Below are 16,350 nucleotides of genomic sequence, written 5' to 3'. Positions count from 1 at the left end.
GATCCAATTTATCAGGATAGAGTCCTCTTAGTTCTGCAGGCATTTTGTTGCTGCATTAGAGGAATGAAATTATACTAATGAATGGAAGATAAAATAAAATGCAATGCCTTTCATTTAGTTAAAAAATGGTGTGAAAAATTATCTCTCAATTATATTTGTTTTGTTTCTTAAGAGCTTCAATAAAGTGTGAATATATAGATATTTTAGGTGGGTGTATGTTTAATACTTGTAGGAAAGGATGTTTAGCAGCAGAAGTATCACATTGGTGCTTTTTATGACTTTTTTGAGCTAAGCTGGCAAAATAAAAAGCTACTGAAGAACAAAGAGACATCAAGAATTATTATAAATAATTTTGGGAATAAGAATTTGCTAAGCCTTTTCCACTTCTGATATAGTTAAGAGTGCTGTAGAGGGGGATGAATTATTCTTACAAAAAACATATAAATGACAAAAATAATTGTTGAGGTGATGGCAGAAATTATTATTCTGCTCTGTTTATATTGCCTATTATTCTTACTTTGAAGAGATGCTTACACTTAAAAAAATCACACTTAATAGAAATTTTATGGAGAAAAATGAAATAGAAGATAAAATTTTAATACAGGTTTTTATAATATGGCCCTCAGAGTTAGTATTTTATATCTGTATCTAAACAAAAAATATATTTGCCTGATGACAATGAAGAGGTGTCTTATGGTTTAAATATCTGGTCATTTCTTTAGGTATGAAAAACAAAGACAGGACCTAAACTGTGACATCCATATTACACAATGCTCTTCTAAAATTAGATTCCAGTTGGATTACTGAATATAATCCATAAAATCTGAAGAGAAAAAAGCAAGCGTTTCAAATTTTACTTGACAGGAAAAAGAAAAGCATAATATACACGTGCACACACACATGCACATAGACATGCACACACTGTAGCATTGTCTATATATACCCATATATATGTACATGTGTCTGTATATGTGTATATATACACAACTGCAGCCTTTATGCAGCTACTGTAAGATTTTAATGTAACCATCAGGGAGGTCCTTCCTATTTTGGCCTCTGCCAGAATGAAATCTCTATACTGCATGACGTGTAATCAAATTTCTGGCATTCCCATTACACCCTTTGTGTAAAAAAAAAGTCAAAGAAGATTTCTATATATCAGATACTGTGTGTTTGGGCATTTATAGTGCAGTAAAATATTCCAATGCTGTCACAAGCAACATGTTTAGTGTAGGAGTAGAATGGGTAACAACTTTGTGTTGAAATCTTTCTTTCTTTCTTTCAAGACAAATTTAATCTAGTTGCTTTACTGAATGCCACTTCCACACATGAATTGGATAATTAGTAATCTCATTAAGAAAAATTCTTTATTTTATGCGGATTGTACCCAAGAGAAAAAAATATCACTCATCTCCTCCTCCTTATCCCTTGCCCCCAGAATCAAAACAAAGTGAATCAAAGCAAAACAACCCTCCCAAACAAACAGACAAACAATAAAATTATGTTGCAATAGTCTTTTAACTAAGTTTGCTGGGTGGAGCAGGAGGAAGGAAAAACATTGGTTTTGATTAGAAGCTGGGTGTTTGGAAGACTAATTTCCACTGACCAGTAACCTAAAAAGAGGGACCAGTATAAGTAGACCCTCCCAAATAAATTATTACTATTCCTTTTCAGACTAAAAATAAAATATTTTAAATATATTGATTATACCTTCATCAGAACAACATAAGTATTCTATTTGGCCTATAGGTTCCAAGAATCTCTTTTTGGGCTTAACTTAGGATAATTTGAAAACAGAAAAATGAAATGTGAAATTTTGCACATAAGGTTGTTCATAGTGACCACATAAAGTAACAAAAGAAAAATAATTCACAGACTGTTAGCCATATATTTCAACTTTTTCTCACAATTTGGAACTGGTGAGAATTAAACAACAATTTCCTGTTAGGAATAATTTTTTTCATTTCTTGTTAAATTCAGATGTGCTTGCATCTTTTGTGGGTTTTAAGAACATTAAGTTTTTGGTTATGTGCCATGAGTAAGAAAGTAATCAGGTAAAACTGAAGATGTGTGCACAGTGAAAATCTCAATCATATCATGCCACTGACCAAGCCAAATTCTACACTGATTTCAGACTAGAGTGTGGCTTAAAAATCTCTGGTATGATATAGGACTTGCACAATCTGAAAAGCTTTGAGTCACATCAAGGCTTTCAGTTCCCTGACTTCTAACAATTTTCTTCATCTGAATTTCTGACTTGGAATAAGGATTCAGAATTTCATTTAAAGCCTATGAATTTTTGTGGCATTTTGACTCTTATTCCTGGCCCACCTGCATCGATATAAGATTACTTTGCTGGTTTTCGAGTGACAAAAAGTTGAAAAGTTATGGCTAGTTTTATTTCTATTTCAATAACCATACTTATGTAATTTTCATACATTAAAAAAATATTTATGCTTTCTTTTATATTTTAGTCAAGTACTTTCTTAAACAAAACAATAGCACCACTTTGGCATTGTTGGCCAAATCAGTAACAGGTAAAGCAAATACGCAAACACACTTTTCTGATCTTGTCATATCATGCACTTGCTTGTTGAATGGAGAGCCAAGAAGACACAGTGCTTGGCCTGAAGTCTTCATTAATCAACTTTAACCATTGGTACTGAGAGAATAAGGAGCTCAGGGGCAACAGAGCATGGCTCCTAGTTTTGTGTGGAATTCTCTTCTGTAAAGAAAACTTACCACTAATTCACCCTTCAGTCTTACCAAAGGATCAGCAGGGTAAGCTGCCTTGGGAAAAAAAGGGGGCTTTTTTCATGTATCTACCAGGACTGGATGCAATATCCCAGGCTTTGATTTTCTTATGTCTCTTGGCTGAATGGTGCAAATAAGCTCATACAAGTTCTTCATGGAAGTGTGGGTTTATAACTACATTTTGAGCAGAATAAAGAATTTATTGATTCTCCATTTAGACTCTTAATGACTAATTATGTTTACTATGGAGATGAGACCTAAATTTTGATACCTTGATGAAAGAGAGATACTAACTGAAGTGGGTTAGATCTGCAGTGCTTTTTGGACTGATTGAAAATAATGAGGCTTAATTCACTTTTTAAATTATGCATTTCAGTGATATTCTGTGTAATAGTTGGAATTTTAGGTCTATTCTAGAAAGCAGAGATCTGTGATCTCTGTCATGTGACTTACACAATGGGGAAGGATGAGAAATGGGCTTTTGTTTAGCATTTCAGTGATTTATGAGAATCAATAGCATCTGGTGGGAGCCCTGTTCCTAAATATCTGGAGTGCTTTTAAAAGTGCAGCTGAACCTTTCAATTTCTCTAATTAGAAATTTTTCAAGACAGACTGCTTTGTACTTTTGGGAGGGAGATGCTTTAGCTCATGCTTCAACTTCTTTAAGTAGTGGATTTATTGTGATTATTAAGCAAATGCAGCCCTTTATCTTTCACACTAACTGGTTTACCATGTGCTCCCTGCCATATGATTGGAGATTTCTTATACAAAGTGCATTCCCCACCCATGCATTTCTCACCTCTGTGGGGCTGGACCTACTTCCCGTTCTGTGATATCATTTATTCTCTAGTAAAGCAAAGTGTTGCCTTTGAAGTTTGCAGCTATTCAGTATTTATTTTAGCTGCTTTCAAGAATTGTTCCAATTTGTTTAGACAGTTGTCAAATTGTGATAAATATTGCTGTCTCCTAGTGACATTTTCTAATTATGGTTTTTCAGCAGGAGAAATATGGTGGTGTGAATGTGTGTGTGAATCCCAAGATAAGACCAAAAATTTGAATTAATTTGCAGGAATGAATGCAAAATGATGTATAGTTATTCAGTTAAAAGCACATCAGTAAAAAAGTTATCTACAAAGAAACTTGCTGCCACAGATATCTCAAATTGCTTTTTCCCCTCACACCTTTCTTCCCTCTTCCCCTCAGAACTTCAGAAGAGACAGGGGACAGAAAGGGTCATGGCACTTGAAATGGAAATATGTATTCTGTCTGTGACATCAAAATAATGGCTCGTTCTTAGATTGCGTTGCAGAATTCTTACAGCCACTAAAGTAAAAGTCCTTCCCTCTCCATCCCCCCTGCCAAAAAAAGGCCTGTAGGAGCTGTGACGGGTATCAGAATTGCTAGCTCAGTTTATTGAATTGGTGGTAAATAATTTAGATTAGTTTCCCCATCTGTTTCTCTTTACTTTCTTCCTTTTTCAACATAACTATCTCAGTCAGTGAGAGCTGTGACATATTCTTTTTATTCATTTACTGTTCTACTTTTACATTGCTATGGCAGCTTATTGTGCATATAGACATCCATCTCACAGAAAGCAGAGGGTTTAAAGAGTTGTATAGGAATACATTGCACTTGTTAAAAATACAAACCACAAATTTTCTATGGGAATAGAAAAGGAACTACAATAATTTGTTAGACTTTTATGACCTTTCCTGCTTGTTTCACAAGGGACTATTGAGGAGCTGTACATATGCAGTCTGGAGAGAACTTTCCCTTGTGTTTAAGTCAATAGTTATCCACTCCCTCTTTTGCTTTTAGAACCCTTCCTTCTCCAGAAGGATACTGCAGTAGAAAGTAGGGCAGTTTTGAGCAGTCTTCAAAAGGAGATACTTCCTTTATAGATCTAATCTGCCACCTCCCTAACTGCTCCCTTCATACACTGTTTTCCAGGCCCCCTTTGGAGCTGACCAAGAAATGCTTCATCCCTTGCCTGAGCCTACCACATGCAGCACCGTGAGGGGAAAAATTTGAATGGGGTCACATTGGGGTTCTTGGACAGGGTGGAACAGTGCCTTCCTCTTTCCTTCCTCTCCCTCTGCCTTCCCTTCTCTCAGAGACAAGGTTTGATGCTCACCTTGGGACGCTGTTGGCTGCTTATCCCCCTTCACTGCTTCTCCAATCTACACTGGGCTGATTTACAAAAATGCAGCAGAGGTGTTATTCAAGGAAGAACCTCTGCAGGGCCTGTCAGAGTTACATGGCAGGGATTATCTGGGCATCTCTGACTCCCACAAGAGCACATGAATGGCACTTGTAAGTGAGGGTGTAAGGATGTTATGGTTAATCTCTGCTCAAGGACCCATTCTAAGCCAGTAAATTGGTGATTAGACTAGCTTTTCTGATTTACAGAGAGTTGCAGCCCAACTCAGTCAGGTAAGCCACATCTGATTGTGGGAAGAATTAAAATGAAGGGGGGCTTGAGTACCCCTTTATGATTGAACAGAATGCTGATATTTTAGAAACATTTAGGCCCTGGTGGACTACTCTTTGAAGTCACTTGTTTTGCAAATTGTTTTTCAAATCGTCTTCTCTGCGCCTACATATGAGTTTGTGTTCCACATAATCAGATGTCAAAACACCACCCTTCAAGTATCTAAGAGGAAATAAGTATTTTCTTTTAAAGATGGTAAAGTTATTTTCATGTTGAAATCTGAAGCCATTTTAGTTGATTTAAGCTGAATATTTTTGAAAGTAATTTGTTATTAAATCTTTGGCTTGGTCTTTTTTGCTTTTTACCATATTTGCTTTTACCTATTACCGTTTTGGCCAGACCCTTTCATGTAACAAACTATAAAATAGCACCGTTGTACTACAAAACAGAGATTTTTTTACATACTGTTTGATATATGTGTATTCTTGATATGCTAAATTTTACATACTGCATTATATGGAGGAAGAAAGAAGTTACCTATACTGTTACAAAATAATTATCTGGAAGAATCATTACTGGTTTGAGAGCCTATGTATGCTTTAACTGCTTTTAAAAATCTTTTGTCTCACAAATTGCAAAAAATATTGCATGTTTGCAAGAGAAGGAAGAATAAAACTGTCTTAAAACAAATGCATCTATAACCCATTATTTTGTTGAAATGCCAGAGATGGAATTAATGGATGTTTAAAACTGTATATGTTACCTTACTGCTGCTGTTACTGGGAATGTCAAACTGTGCAAATATGAAGGGGTAGACAAACAATGTTTTCAGACACTGTAAAACAAACAGCCTGTTGCTTGTTAAGAAGTGCAAATAAAAAAAACCACCACTTAGACAAGGCTGATGAATGACTCCAGCAGCCAGTGTTCATAGGTTAATTTAGTGCAATTGGATCCATCAAAAGCCCAAAAATTTGTAGGCTTTTGAGGGGCACAGGACTTTAAGAGTTTTCGTGCAGGACATTTAAAACAGGTTAACAAACAGCAATATATCAACCACAGAATTTTTTTAGCTCTGGTCTGGTTAAAATGTTCTGTTCTCTAAAGACTTAATATTGGAATGTTTAGTTGCATTGTTCACTGGGAGAATGCCCATTGGTTGAAATTGCATCAAGCTTTTTAAAACAAAGGTTTTTTTTAAGTCTTCCAATGTTTAACAAATAATTTATTTACAGCAAAGTATCCTGCAGATGGCACATTCATTCTTCATTCTTGTGGATGGCATGTTCTTACATTCTGTAGTTTCTGTTTCCTGTGTTCCCTCTACTTGTGTTCTTCAAATGCACTTCCTGAAAGTTTAGAAAGAAAAATTTATTACAGGTAGGTTTAAATACATTGTATGATCACCAAACTTATAATAGTGAAAAAACAGTTGTCCAGAGTGCTGGAACTGCTAGATAATTGTGTTTTAATCAGTAATTCAGTTATCTATAGAGAACTTAACTATGCAGAACTTCTGTACCTGAAATTCCCTGTTCTCCTAGACATAAACACTTTGACTGTTGTCATTCTTTATCTTGGCGGAGGAGACATCTGCTGCTGGAACCTGGATGGGCTTAGGGATAGAGCAGATACCAAAGATTTCCTTTCTTTCCCAAAGATATTTGCAAAAAGAATGATATAGGCCAGGGAACTTTTGAGTTGTAACTGCAGGATTTATGGATTCTCTTGGGCTTTTGTACCAGGTATTTTCAAAATTGCTCTGCTAACTACATATTGCACAGATGGCATAATAGATTTGTTGGATAAGACCTTGAGGAGGAAAAAAATTTGTGGGTTTGCTGTAGGATCTGCAGCCATATAATTTGTATTTTCAAAACAGACAAGGTGATGTGCCAGGCAAATCAAGAGAGCTTTGGAGTGAATAATGCTCTCAGTTCCCTGTCATTTCACATACTGGCCAGCATCAGCAGCAGTGATGGGGTGGTATATACATTTCAATTTGATTTCCTTGTTTGCCACTCTAGTAAATATTAACCAGGCCCAAGACTGCATATTCTGTATCAGACCAAAGCTAGAATTTTTAAGTGACTCTCCATATTTATGATACTCATCAGAAGTCAAATCCTTAGTTCGGTAAAATTATGGGATTTTTTTTTTCCTAAGAAAAGCAAAAAAATAAAATCTCTGTAAAAGGTGAAGCCATGTGTATGCAGCTCTACCCCTGCATTAGCAATTATTTAAGCCCTAAAAATAAGGAGCCTCTAAAATTTAAAGTAATAACATTTTCTTTTCTAATGGACAGAAATAAAATGAAAGCTAATTTGGTGCATTGGTTTTGTGGGGGTTTTTAGTAATTTCCCATAAAAAATCCTATTCTACTTATAACCTTTCCATTTCCCTTCAGTATCTATTAAAAATAAAATTAGAAATTAAATTAAAAATAAAGCAAATCAGAAATTTTCAAAGGATTACAAAACTTGAACTCATAGAGAGTTTATAATTTTCACTGGATTTGTATTGGCATCTGATGGATATGAGAGGAATTATTTTTAGTATGCAAAACAAAAATTAGGCAGTACTAGTAATTGTTAACTTAATTATACAACCACCAAGTATAAAACATTGAGCCAAACTAGGATTTATCAACTCTGACAAGCCAAAGTTGTTAACAGCAAAATAGTCATAATGAAGAAATGTTTTTGTTAGGAATATGCCATTATAGACTAGATTAATCATCTAGTCACTATTTCTGTGAACAGTTCAGAAGGATACTGGCTTGTCTTCATCCAGTTTTGCTAATATTGCTGTAGAATAGCATCAATCAAATACAAAATCAGAAATGTCAACAGATTTCTGCTTATCCTTAAATTAGAATATATTTTTCTTTTCATTGCCTGTTTCTCTTCCAGCTTTTCCAAAATGACCTTTGTTGCTTTCACTTTTTCCTAAGTTATACATTAGTTCTCATCCTGAAAACTCATTCTGGGTCAACCCTTAAATTTTCACTGATTAAAATCATCATTGCAGCATTTCACAGGAGTCTGCCAACACTAAGGATCCTGCCTTGTTCTACAAGTACTTATATTGGTTATAATGAGCTAAGAAAACAGGAATTTCTTTACTCATATGCCCAGGTTTTTTTTTCTACACAGCAACAAAACAAAATATTCTCCTCAGTGCTGACCCTAGGTGCTCCTCCTTGAAGAGAGTTTACCAGCATGTAGGAAAAGATCTATGCTTCATTTTATTTGCCAAAAGTCATATATTCTTAAAGATTACAAACTCTTGATGTATAAAATAGACAGTGAGAGCCTTAAAATGAAACAAGTAACATTTTGCATTGCAGTGACTTTCCAAGTCTATTTAGATTGAAAATTAGCTGTATGTTTCCAAAATGAAAATATAAACTCTCCCTCCTATGGTCTGACTTTAAAATGGCTTTATCATTCAAATAAAGCAGGTACTAAGGTGCAGGAGTGTTTCACTTACAGAATTTAATAATGACATGTAGGTGGAAAAAGAGTTGTCATGATAGAACTAGCTTTGAAATTGAAGGAAGATGGCAGGTTGCTTTTACTTCCTTCTCCAGAATCAGCATTTTGATACATAACTACCAATAAGTGTACTGGTGGTAGCATGCATGCCAGAAAATGCTTTTACCCACATAACACATTCTTCTCAAGTATGAAATACTGAGACCACTGGGGGAAAAAACCACAGACCCCAAAACCAGGTGTGAATGCCTGAATTAAGTTCTCAGACCTGCATTTGTACTGGATGTAGAAAAGTCTGGTTTGTTTCTCAAGTCTTTGAGAAGAAGGTCATCGGAAATAAAACTGCTCTGAGCTGATGTTCAGACCCACACAAAGACAATCATAACTTTAAGATGAGAGATGCAAAATGTGATCAATTTATGAGTCAGCTAGAGAACAGGGAAGCAGACTTCTAGGCCATCACCTTCAGCATGGATCTTAGGAGATAAGGTACTGTTAACAGTGGGATAACAACTACCTCAGCAATGGTCATTTGACTGAGCTGGAAGGGGACTGGGAAGCAAGCAGCAGCATTCTTATCCCATTAGGGCAGACATTCAAACCTCATATTGGCATTGAAAGTTCTCTTGCTCTATTGGTAATAAATGGAAAGTCTAATGTTTGTAGTAACAGGCATGATACCTTAGCTATGAATTCTCTGGGGTCTCTGAAAGCTTTCTAGTTCTGTGGGCAGTGTGATCACTGATATAAGAACAGGGCTGCAAAGTAAGCAATGGGAGAAAATAATTCTTTGAAAAGGCCAAGTCCTTCTATCTGTTACACCTAAAAGTTCAGTCATTGGCTTGGTAATGTGGCGTGGCTTCAACAGAAATTAGGATTGGTGCCGTGGTGCATATTTTGGTCCGTGAATGTATCTGAATTGATACTGAGCCAATTACAAAAGAATTTGCCAGTCTTAGAAAAATTAATGAGAAATATTGCAATACTTTTTCTGTTTTCTTAATGGCATTTTTTTAAACTAAAATACTAGTATCTTTTCCCCTTCTCTCTTAGTCCCAGTCAGTATTTATTTAAATTTTGAAGACTGGATAAAATATGAAAACTATTTTTGGAAAATCCACCTCCTATTCATACTTTGTTGGTATATATATTTATGTGTATTTTTCTCATATGAGGCCTAAAGAAGAAAAAGGACTGCAAATCTGAGAAAGAGCAAAATTATATCTAGATATGCACCACTTTTACCATTTTGCTCAGGTGGCAAGGGGATGACATGGCACTATGTTCATTAACAAGTTCAAGTTGTGCCAGGGCTGGTATAGATGGGACGGCAGAAACACTTTTTTCACAGAAAACATTGTCAAGCGCTGTAAAAGGCTGCCTAAGGAAGTTGTGGAGTCATTATTCCTGTAGTTATTTAAGATATATGTAGATGTGGCGCTTACAGACAGGATTTACTGGTGGACTTGGCAGTGCTGAGTTAATGGCTGGACTCAAAGTTCTTAGAGTTCTTCTCCTACCTAAATGATTGTATGGTTCTTTTTTACTGGATTTTAAAATCAGCCTTACCAGCCTTCACATTCACTAGTAAATTTCAAGGTACCTTGTAATCTTGAACTTAGAAGGACTTTGTGACATTGTTTCTGTGACACTGCTTCATTTGAAAAGGTCACAATCTTCCCTCATATGTACAGTTGTGAAAATTGCTCAGTTGTTTCCTTTGGTAGGGCAGCTGTTTTTCAAAGAGCTACTCAATACTTTTCCAAATTACTGTTAAAATTTAATTCACTTAAGGATAATTGACTAAACTTTAAGCATTTTTCAGAAGAGAAAGAAACAAACAAAAGAAAAGCTAGATGGTATCATGACACTGAAGACAGGACTTAAACTCCCCTTCTTGCTCTTGTTTTGCACTTTAAAACTCTAAATATAGTGTAGAACTAGGACAAGCCATTACTTTGCTTTCCAGCAGAAATACTGAAACTTTAAATAAGAGAAGATCCCTACTCCACTGAACTAAGACCATCTACCAAATTGTGCCTAGCAGGAACCATCTGCACAAGGAACTGGGGAAATAGACCACTTACTTAAGGACTAGAAACACTAAAATAAAACCCCAAATCCTGGATTTGCTATTTAAACAGATTGAGGAGATGTTAAACAAAGACTATCCAATGTATGAAATGCATAAGAAACTGATTCTCCTTGAAATCTGAGAGGAACTGAACAACTTCTTATATATTGCACCTAGTCCTACCTTACATCTTGCATCTAAATATGAAAGTTTTGGAGAGGTTGTACGTCTATCATCATAGGTGTATATATATATTCACTTTCTATGAAGAAGATGTAGATCTCAAATATAGCATATCATATTGAGAGAAACATTGTTTAACAGAAAAATAATTTGACTTAAGCACATCTGTTATTTTAGTTAAAATCAGTGTCATATCAACTCTATGAATTAGCTAAATACATTCATCCTGGGAGAGTGTGTCCAAAAAAAGTTTGAGAACAGTTGCCTTACTTAATGGTGGCATGTACAGCTGACTGCAAAAAGAAAAGAGAAAAAAAATTAAACGAGGATATGTACTGGTTTTTCATACTGAATTCCACTTCTCTTCCCTCCAGTGTACTTTCCTTTTATCTATCAGAAATCTGAATAATAGTTTCTCCTACCTGTTCTGTATTTTCATTTCCTCAAACTAATTTACTTCATCCACAGATAAAAATGAAAATTTGTTTGTACTTCCCATAAGATTTGTTATTTTTATTGCCAAGTTCCTATTGAGAAGCATTTATGACTTCTTTTATTCTGTTCAACATGCTTCTTTTCATGCACAGTTTCCTTAAAGGTGTTTTCTTTTGTATTAATTTATCTCTAATTTAATTTTCTCTCACATTTTCTAAAAATTCCATCCTTTATTTGGGATGCATGTTGCTTCATTCAGTTTTGCAATATTTTTCGTCTTCTTGCCCTCTTTGATCTAATTCCCTCACCCTTTTTTTTCTCTTGTGCTCCTCATTGTCCTTTTACTGTCCTTTTCACCTCTTGATTTTTTTTCCTTTTTCAATTTCTGGGATGATTTCTTCAGCAGCTATGCTCTCTCAATTACTCAATTACATACTCCCTTTTATTTTTTTCCTTCTTCCAGTACCTCTCCTGAGTGCTACCTCCCCTGATGCTGCAGAAAGATACGAGGTCTTTCCTGTCTGTAAAAGACAGAACTCTCCTGCCTATGTTTTAAACTGGGAAGAGGACAGCTGCCTAAAGATGACATCATTCCTTAGTCCTCCAAGGAAAGTGGTGTGGAGATTCATCAAAGAGCTGGCAGGTATCTTGTCTCCTTTACTCCAATGTTTTATCCATCTCCTTAGCAACAAGCTTGGGAAGGAGCACACTGATTCCTGGCCAAGCCTGTTTTCTTCTCTCCAGCTTTCCTTAAGTTTATGTGTGCCCAGACAGGAATAAACCTAAACCAGGGGTTCCTTCTCTGCAGTTGAGCTCCACCTGAAGAAGTCTTCACTTGTTGCCCTGTGTGCCCTTTGAAGTCTCAAGGTTATACTTCCCAGGAAGGATCACACTTACACTGATTTTTGGAAAACTCTTGAGGAAGGAAGGGAAAAGGATTCCATTCTATGAATTGACTTATGGAAAAGAATGGATGCTGGAATGATTACAATAGTTCTTTTCATAAAGTTGTTATTAAGGATTTTAACATACAGCACTGGTTTCCTGACTTCCTATGAAATCTTAGGTCCCAGGTCCTGTAAGCAAAAATTTTCAGATAACTGCAGGAGTGGTGCCAACATGTGTGTAGGACAGACAGGGTCAACAGTAATAAAATAAATCATGGGGGACTTACAGCAGAAGACAGATAATATCTAAAACAGATGTTCAGACCTCAAACAGGAGAGACAATTGAACATGAGCTTAATTGTAGCCTAGTTTAAGATGGGTTTTCTGAACTATAGGCTCTGCTGGTACATACAGTACACATGCATACACTATATGTGGTATCAGAGGAACAAAAATCTGGATACTCAGAACTCCACAACTCTATAAATAACACTAATCAATATTGGAAGTGGCTTGGAGAATATACATATATGTATAGAACTTTAAATAGTTAAAATGAAGTTTACAATGATTGCAGTGACAATCCATTTAATTTAGTTCTGATAAATAAAAAAATAGGCAAAAATAATGAAGAACAAAAATTGTTCATTTAAATGTAAAATGAATAGCAGAATGTCTGATTTCCTTCTTGAGACCTACTCTACCTCTACCTAAAAGGGGAGGATGAGTGAAGAGATTCTGGATAGATGAGTTGTTAAACATTCAGTGTTTAGGTTCTCTTTTGAAAGAAGTCTTAGGTAGTATTTATGATTGGATGATGTAGGTACTTGTCACTTACTACCCTATGGCAGGGTAAGACCTCACAACTACTGGTTTAGCAGTTCTGTGTTTTATTCAGTGTTCTAAGAGATGAGATGGAACGCACTGCTTCCCACTTATTTCCCACCTTGGCAACTATTTTCCAAAGTTCCACCAAATCTAGTAGGCAGAATGCACCAATTGTTTTCTGTGTTACCAGCCTTGATTATTGTATTTGCTGGGAATATCCTGATGAAGGCAGGAATGATGCATCTGACTCCATGTTCTCAGAAGGCTAATTTATTATTTTATAATACTATATTATATTATAGAATACTATACTAAAGAATACAGAAAGGATACTTAGAGAAGGCTAACAAGATAAAAATGAAAACTTGTGACTCTTTCCAGAGTCTTGACGCAGCTTGGCCCTGATTGGCCAAAGAGTCAAAACAACTCACACCAGAATCCAATGAAACAATCACCTGTGGGTAAGCAATCTCCAAACACATTCCACATGAGCAAAACAGAGGAGAAATAAATGAGATAAGAATTGTTTTCCTTTTCTCTGAGACTTCTCAGCTTCCCAGGAGAGAAATCCTGAGTGAAGGGATTTTTTCAGGGAATGTGAATGCTACGCTTGATAAAATTTTCCTTCCCTAAAACAGGTAGGGGTTCTTTTGGTTGGTTCTTTTTTTGTTGGTCTGGTTTAGTTGCTGTTTGCTTGTTGGGAATTTTTGCCAGCCTGACTTACCTTTTGTGCTTTTGGCATGTCGGTGTGGCGCTGGGCGCGTACGGACCGCGCGGATTTGGGCGGTTTTATTGGAGCACAATACATCTCCAGCCTCCTCAGGTCACAGCTCTGGAAGCAGCATTCATCCACTATTCCCTTGTGGTGTAAGCGTCTACTGCTGGATCCATACCCCGTGGGCTTGCCTGTTCAAGACACAAAGGGGAAGTTTTTAGGTTAGAAAGGAAATGCAAAGGTCTCAGGAGCAGTCATATTATTGAGGTGTATTATGTTAACTGAATCACCAGTGGCCATTGTAGAAGGCTGCCTTTGAAAATTCCTTTCCAGATATTCCTGGAAATGGACAGTTTTGATCTCTATGTGTGGTTGCTATTTAAGCATTTGAAAAAATCTATGCCTTCTTAGAAAGGTATGATTAAAATATTTTATTGAACTGCATTAGCCTCAAAAATGGAGAGGGAGGAAGCTGAAATCTGGCATTTGGACACCTTACAAAGGAAATTTACCTTTTAGCTTTTGTAGGAAAACTGATTGTTGAGCCAGCTGTTGTTTTTAGCTAGTGTGTAAAACCATAGATCACAACAGTGTTGTAGGCAAGTATTTCCTAATAAAAAAGTCTACACAGAGGTACTATGTACAGTCAGAGTGTGTTCCAAAGGGAAAATACTGTGGTACCACTCACAGGCTGTAAGGTCAGCCAGCCAAAAAGTAGGAAGCAGGAATCAAAGTAACCGATGAAATAGGAAGGTTGATGGAACAGATAAAAGTGGAAGATTTTTATATTTCATAGATTTGCACAAGCTAAGAAATGGAACTGATATAGCATGGCTTTCCTGTGCTTTGCATTTGCACCAGTCATCTATGGAAAATACTTAATTGGCAAATATTTTGCATTTTTCACTCAGCTCCAGTAAAGGCCAACATTTTCATTCATACAACTCTTACACTCTTAAATTTTTGGGTTTTTTTCCTCCTGTGGTTTATGATTTCCTTAGTAACTGCTGAATTCTCTGCTGTCCTACACAGAGATTAAAGACCCATTATTTCCTGGGATTGTTTGTACACGACCAAGTCGGATATGCAGTTGCCCTGTTATGACTAACTAGAAATGAAGGAACAATAAATACACAAAAAGTAAGTAGTTGCTTACTTACTACATCTATTTTAAAATTCTGATAGAATTTGATTTTAGACAGTAAAATTCTGAAAAGATTAAGTGTTTTGTTTTGACATTTTCAGCATTAAATATTTCCATTTACAGAATGATCCACTTTGGTTAAGAAATGAAAAATATGGAAAAAAAGACAAGCATGCCAAGAGCCAAAACATGAAGTAACTCAATTCAGTCAGCTCTACCAATTTCTTTTCTTGCCTTTTTTTTTTTCTTCTCCTTCTCAGTTATATCACTGAGACCAAAAATCTGTTATTCACAGAGTTTGGCAGGAGTTTACATTTTAAGAATTACTCAAGTTAAATTAAGATTTAGGACATCAAAAAAGATGAATATTCAGTTTCTCTTTGGGAACTTATTGTCCCCAATGCTTATACAGCAGAGTCTAGGTTGATATCCCTGTCTTTGTCCTGCAGTTGTCAATTTGAAAAGACAGCACTACATTTTACTGTTCCCACTGATTTAAACATGTGTCCACTGATGAAGAACCCTTGAGACCTTAGAATATTAGCAAATGCAAAGACCTCTAGTGGTACAGTGTGTCTCACATTTTAGCCAGCAGTTCAGCCAGTTAAGAGCTAACTATCCCTATGAGCTTTGTAAACCCAGGAAACAGGCTTTTAAAATGTCTTTTTTTTTCCCCAGGGACTATAAATTAAACAAAAAGAAAAACATTCTTACTTAGTATATTGCAATCCACTGTAGGCCTCTATATTGTACATTGCCTGCTAAATTATTTGTTTCATAAGACTAAACAGTACAGCAAGCCAGGAGTAGATTACAGTAATATTTTGGTTTGTGTCTGTGTGTGTTGTTTTATGTGTATCACTGAAAAGTACTACAAATACTAAAGATGTGGAGTTTGGTTTGGTTTTTTTTGTTGATCCCCCCTCCCCCCCGAGATTATTTTCCCTCACTGAGTTATGATATGAAATACAAGCTTTTCCCTGGAGATTTTTCCTGAAATCTGCCAATCTGATTGTTTTAGCCTAATACTTTTAAAATTGAGCACTCCTGATAAAGAGTGGAGTGTCATGGCTTTGCAGTATACCCACAGCTGTGCCACATTTGGTCTTGTTCCCACTTAAAGCATGGAAGGGCAAATTCTGTTTCTGGATATGCAGGTGCCAGATCCAGCTGAACTGTAGGTACAAGAACTGATTCGTCAACCTTCCCTTTCTTTTATCAGTCTGTCAAATTTTCATAAGCAGGTAAAACCTGAAAGCTTCTGCTTAAGTTATTTTACCCTACAATGTCCAAATTTAATAATTTATAAAGTTGATAAACTTGATAGGTTTACTAACCTATTCCTGCTGCCTGCTTTAGTTATTAATCAGTGGCAACATTTTTCCATACCATTATAAATAT

General features: G+C 36.0%; 1 protein-coding gene across 1 annotated transcript in view; it reads right to left on the bottom strand.

The window, feature by feature from the left end:
- Nucleotides 1–6,112: 6,112 nt before the first annotated feature.
- Nucleotides 6,113–16,350, bottom strand: part of IGF1 (insulin like growth factor 1) — a 47,253-nt gene continuing 37,015 nt past the window's right edge. Inside the window, exons 3-4 of the mRNA XM_030960697.1 lie at nucleotides 13,815–13,996; nucleotides 6,113–6,534 (exon numbers count right to left, since the gene is read on the bottom strand). Of these exons, the coding sequence (XP_030816557.1) occupies nucleotides 6,475–6,534; nucleotides 13,815–13,996 (242 nt within the window). The 3' untranslated portion in view covers nucleotides 6,113–6,474. The remainder of the gene's footprint in view (nucleotides 6,535–13,814; nucleotides 13,997–16,350) is intronic.

The sequence above is a fragment of the Camarhynchus parvulus genome, chromosome 1A (assembly GCF_901933205.1).
Source record: "Camarhynchus parvulus chromosome 1A, STF_HiC, whole genome shotgun sequence".
NCBI lineage: Eukaryota > Metazoa > Chordata > Aves > Passeriformes > Thraupidae > Camarhynchus > Camarhynchus parvulus.
The sequence above is the reverse complement of the archived record's forward strand: the minus strand, read 5'-3'. Positions and strand labels throughout refer to the sequence as shown.